Below are 5,157 nucleotides of genomic sequence, written 5' to 3'. Positions count from 1 at the left end.
CACAACCAACAGTTCTCCTCATGTTGATTGGCTGATGTGTGGCTCTAGTGTTCACACTTTGTTAGAGCTCAAGAAAACTCCAAACACAGGCACCTTTCAGAGAGAATTCAGACTCCATTTAAATGACTGTCCAGAGCTCCACACTCCACATCAGAGTATGGCAGTATCTTTAAAACGTGTTCGCCCTTTTGTGTGAATGTCCCCTTTTTGTTTTGTCTCTAACGAGCTCCCGTAGCTCAGGGGGAGCTTTGTAGGAGGCGGTACGTTCTAAGCTGCTGATGGTGGTCAAAGCTCTCCGCAGTCACGGCCACTTCACTTACTTCTACTTTCACTCATTAGCTTTTATTTCACAGTTTGACATTACACAGAGTTCAGAAGACTTTCTGAGGGACATGCGACTGTTGTTTGGAGTACAGACGTGTGTTTAGGAGAAGCAGACCAACTGCTGAGGAGACTTTGGTGAATCCTATTGGAACTGTTGAACTGGCACAAACCAGCTGGACTGTGGTACATCAAACTACAGCCAAAGACGTCTGGTCAGAAGACTCGCAGTCCAAAAAAAACATCCATCTGAAATGTAAGCCGAGCGACTCACCTCCGCTCTGCACTGGACCGGCTCTGAAAGGCTGCAGAACGACGCAAAGACCAGTGCTTTTCTGGATTCTTTCTATTGACCCGACTTTGTACGTCATTAATTGATAAAAAAAAAATGTTCATGGCATTACTTTTGAAAGCAGAGATTAAGTGCACAGTTCTGTACATCACCTGGTGTCAGAGGCCAACAGTCCAAACGTTAGAGACATCTCATAAAAACCAAGAAAAGCAACAGATAATGACGAGCACTATGACGACTGACATTTACAATTACTAGATGTTGGAAAATGTTGCAGATTCATTTTATGTCAATTGAAAAATGATCAATATTTCAAAAGTGAAACTAGAGATTACAACAGTGATTTGGGTATTTCAGGGCCCCTGTGTTGCAAAGTGTTTTTTTTCAGAATAAATATTTTCTCCGTATGAAAGGACCATATGACATAACTTCATATAGTACCACTGATGTTAATCTTTATATAAAATAACTGAATCCCTCTGGTGTCAGACCCCCCTGAGTGCTTCACATGTACAGACATGACGTGGTTTGGTCCAAGAGAGCTAAACCCCCTTTAACAGGGATTCCCCTCTTTGTGTCTCCCGGTGATGATGTCAGAGCTCGTCGTGGCGCAGCGGCACCTGGCTGGGCTGGAGGAAGACGCCTTCCATGGAGCGCCACCAGTTGTGCTGGTTTGGAGCGCTCATGCCGTGCACCTCTCGCTGGCCACGGATGGGGTGGCCGTACTGCTCTCCGGTCACGCTCAGGAAGACGTCGGTGCCCACGTGTTTGAAGCGCACGGCCTCATCGCGCTCCCAGTGATCGCCGTCACACTGCACCGCCCACGTGTCCAGGTCGTCACCTTCGCCGTTCTCTCCGAAGGCGCTGACCTCCTGCAGGCCACACAGACAGGACAGCAGACCCACAATGAACGTGTTCTACTAAAGTACAATCATGTGTGTATCCAAAGCCTGATAAACATTCCTCTGTGCCACAGGAAACTATTGCAAACAAATACAAGTAGAAGCTGGAGGGTGTCTGACCTGGTTGTTGGACAGGGGGGAGCTGAAGCGGTGTGTGTGCAGGTTTCGACTGGTCTTCATGTGTGTGATGCGGATGACCTGACCACACATGATGGACGCTCCACGCTGACACGGACGGTTGGGCTTCCCACGTATCTGCCAGTAACTGTTGGCATCGTCTGCGTTCTCCACTCCAGTTACAGACTGCTGTCCACTGCCTACACACACACACACACACACACACACACACACACACACACACACACACACACACACACACACACACACACACACACACACACACACACACACACACACACACACACACACACACACACACACACACACACACACACACACACACACACACACACACACACACACACACACACACACACGTCACACAGTAGAACTCTAACAGAACTTTAGCTTCTGTAAGTGATGAAAACATGGACAAAGAGAAAGACCCATCAACTCACCCAATAAAATCATTAAAGCAGAGGACTTTTATTTTGAAGAATTGCTAAATGTGAGGAGACACAACAATGCCTCTTGTAAAGTCGGGGAAACATTAAAAAGCAATGGTTGCAACCTGCTATCAATGGAAAGAAGAAGAAGAAGCAAAGTTGAAGCTCCACTCAGCAGAGATGCTACACAGGAAGGTTGGCGCTACAACGGATGCTCCAGAGGGACGACTTGGACTTTATTCATTTACAAACAGGAAGTGTGAGCTCTGCATTAAACCCATGCTCAGCATTAGGAGCAGTGGGCTGCTGTAAAGCTCCCGAGGAGCAACGTGAGGTTCAGTGTCTCGCTCAAGGACCCTTGGATTGAACCGCCCCACTCTCCCCACAGCGTGTGACCCCGCCCTACACCCGGCCCTGCTCTTCCTCTGGTTGGCCCCTGCTAGTGTTCCAGGTCTCTGCTAAATGCTAACATTAGCCTAGCACACCCACCCAGAGGACCCATATGTGACATACTATCACACAACATGTGTGATAGTACTGTATATCTGTTTCTAGTTATACCTCATTCATTATTACATTTACATGAATGTACTGTGACAGTTGTGTCAATTGCAAGTGCATTTAGCTCATGCATGTTCTTATCTGCAGCATTACTCTTACAGGCCACGGTTGAATGGTTGAAGTGTCTCTTTCTGTAGAGGGGACACTTCTCTTACACCTGCATGTGTGTGCACAACTGGTTACATAGATACAGTGAAACCTAGAAAAGCACCAAGTCTGGCACAAGCATCCAGAGGAGAGACTCGAGGCTTCTTGTGGCAGTATATGGAAAGGAGAAGAGGGAGGTCAAGTGGAGCAAACGAGGGTAATACTACACGTGATTATGTGAATAGACTATCATTTTATCACCATCACAGCATGGGGGACTTGCATGTGAACAGAAGATTTCTTCCAATAATATGCAGTGATTTGTATGAAGACAAAGAGTAGTTGTGCTCGTTATGCCGGAGCACTGCTGTACATGCTGCCACCACGCGGACAGGAAGCTCAACGCCGAACTACATCCAGACATGACCACGTCATATCTTCATCTGTGCTGCTTGGCTGGCAAAATCAAACACCTTCAGAGATGAACACCACCTGTCTTCAGTGTAAGACTAACGGAGCAGAGACCTGGTCTGAAGTCTTGGTACTGGTTCAGCTGATCATCGGGTGCGGGTCCCTCTCACACAGCGCGGTCTTGAGTTGTTGAACGTAACGTTGAGGTTATAAAGGCTGCTGGTTCATCTTCTACATTCACAATGGACCACGGACAGGACGCATTGTAGTTCATGGACATCTGCAGATGAGCAGGAATCTTTAAATTGTGAGATTCTGAATGGAATTGAACACAGCGTTCTTTATGCACGTGATGCTGCCGCTCGAGGGACAAACAATCCATTTAGTCTCGTGTGTTGTCGCGTGTTTCACACTGTAATGTGCTCTAACATACGTGTTGATATCCGGTCTGTTTGAGCGGACTTACCTGAGCCGTACTTGACATCGTGGGAGTGCAGGCGGACGTTGTGTCTGGTGTTGAGCAGCTTGACCAGCGAGCCGCAGGTCACGTGGCTGAGCTCCGACTCTCTCGCGTCACCTTTGGACCACAGCAGCAGAACCAGCAGGGACTGGAGCAGGACGTGGACCGCGTGAAGGACCTCCATCTTTGTGCCTCTCCGTTCTCCTTACCCGTACACAGATACAGGAACAGCAGTGTCAGTCTCTGCAAACGCTACTGCTGATGGCGACCAATCACAGTTTGACAAGTCCTAAAACACGGAAGTACATGTCCACACGTGATAGGCCGTAGTACGTGCACGTGCGGCCTTGGGGCTCTTTTCATTGGGCGCATCATGTGATTGGACGCTGCAGCGATCGGACTGATGAGATGTGTTTCAACATGTAAACAGTGAAGACGGATCACAGATTAAACTAGTTTATATTTGATTCGTTTTCTGATTCATCATCTGGTTTAAATAAATGTTCATTGTAGATCTGAACAACAAAAGGACCACAAACTACTTTATTCATCTATTAGAAAGATTTGTGTTTTCATGATCTGATGTTTCCCTCAATAACTTTATTATGGAAACAATTAAAGTCAGAGAGAACTTTTTACATCATTTATCATCATTTCATTCAGTCACGTGAGGCGGATCATTCCTGAGTGTTTCATGAGTTTTATCATTTAAGTTTAACCTGAAACATGGAGCCTTATGCATTCATTCCAGTGTTCAGGAGAAACAATAATCATATTCTGGGTTATTTAATAATGACGTCACAATCACAATTTCAAAACGTACAGATGTAAATAATTCATAAATATGACAAACCCATTTCATCGGTCCTGTACTTATATGGAGGACACAGAACACAGTATAAATACCACAGAACACAGTATAAATACCACAAACTGTATAAATACTCAATATAGTTTACTAAAGAGGTAAGAGGCTACAGAGAGAAAACACACATATATATATATATATATATATATATATATATATAATAATACAATTTATTTGTATAGCACTTTAAAAGGTACTCAAAGACGCTTTACATCAGGGGTGTCAAACTCAATCACAGAGGGACAAAACTAAAAACTGGGACTACGTTGAGGGCCAAACAGGGTCAACATTTAATAAACAGGACAGAAGGAATATTGGACAAAGTGCAAAAGAATACATGTTTATAGGCTTCATTCTTTTATGGAGATAAAGACATCAAGAATTGTCTTATTAAGGCAAGGAACGCTTTCAACAGTACTGAATAACATATGGAGGTCACAGACCAAACTTAAATTGAGCTGTGTTTTATCCACCCTATTGTTCTATTATAATAATATATGATATTAATATAAAACCTATTGTACGGTTCTGAATGCTGGAGAATGACACCAGAAGATCTCAACAGACTATTAACCTTCCACTCCAAGAGTTTAAGACGAATACTTCACATTTCTGTCCAGACACCATTTCAAATGAAGAACTTTATGACAACAATGCATTTAATTGGAAACCAGAAGGTTGGCCGACCA

The 5,157-nt window shown here is 44.7% G+C and overlaps 1 protein-coding gene across 1 annotated transcript; it reads right to left on the bottom strand.

Moving 5' to 3' along the window:
- Nucleotides 1–320: 320 nt before the first annotated feature.
- Nucleotides 321–3,864, bottom strand: sdf2l1 (stromal cell-derived factor 2-like 1). Its single transcript, XM_076078163.1, has 3 exons — nt 3,607–3,864; nt 1,636–1,832; nt 321–1,485 (listed from the first exon to the last, which is right to left on the bottom strand). Exons 1-3 carry the CDS (start codon nt 3,782–3,784, stop codon nt 1,207–1,209), a joined length of 654 nt encoding a protein of 217 aa, XP_075934278.1. The 5' UTR covers nt 3,785–3,864; the 3' UTR covers nt 321–1,206.
- Between the last annotated feature and the right edge of the window lie 1,293 nt (nt 3,865–5,157).

This window comes from Anarhichas minor, unplaced genomic scaffold (genome assembly GCF_050575085.1).
Source record: "Anarhichas minor isolate MPS153535 unplaced genomic scaffold, ASM5057508v1 ptg000063l, whole genome shotgun sequence".
Lineage (NCBI taxonomy): Eukaryota > Metazoa > Chordata > Actinopteri > Perciformes > Anarhichadidae > Anarhichas > Anarhichas minor.
Note: the sequence above shows the minus strand (reverse complement) of the source record. Positions and strands in the feature narration are given on the sequence as shown.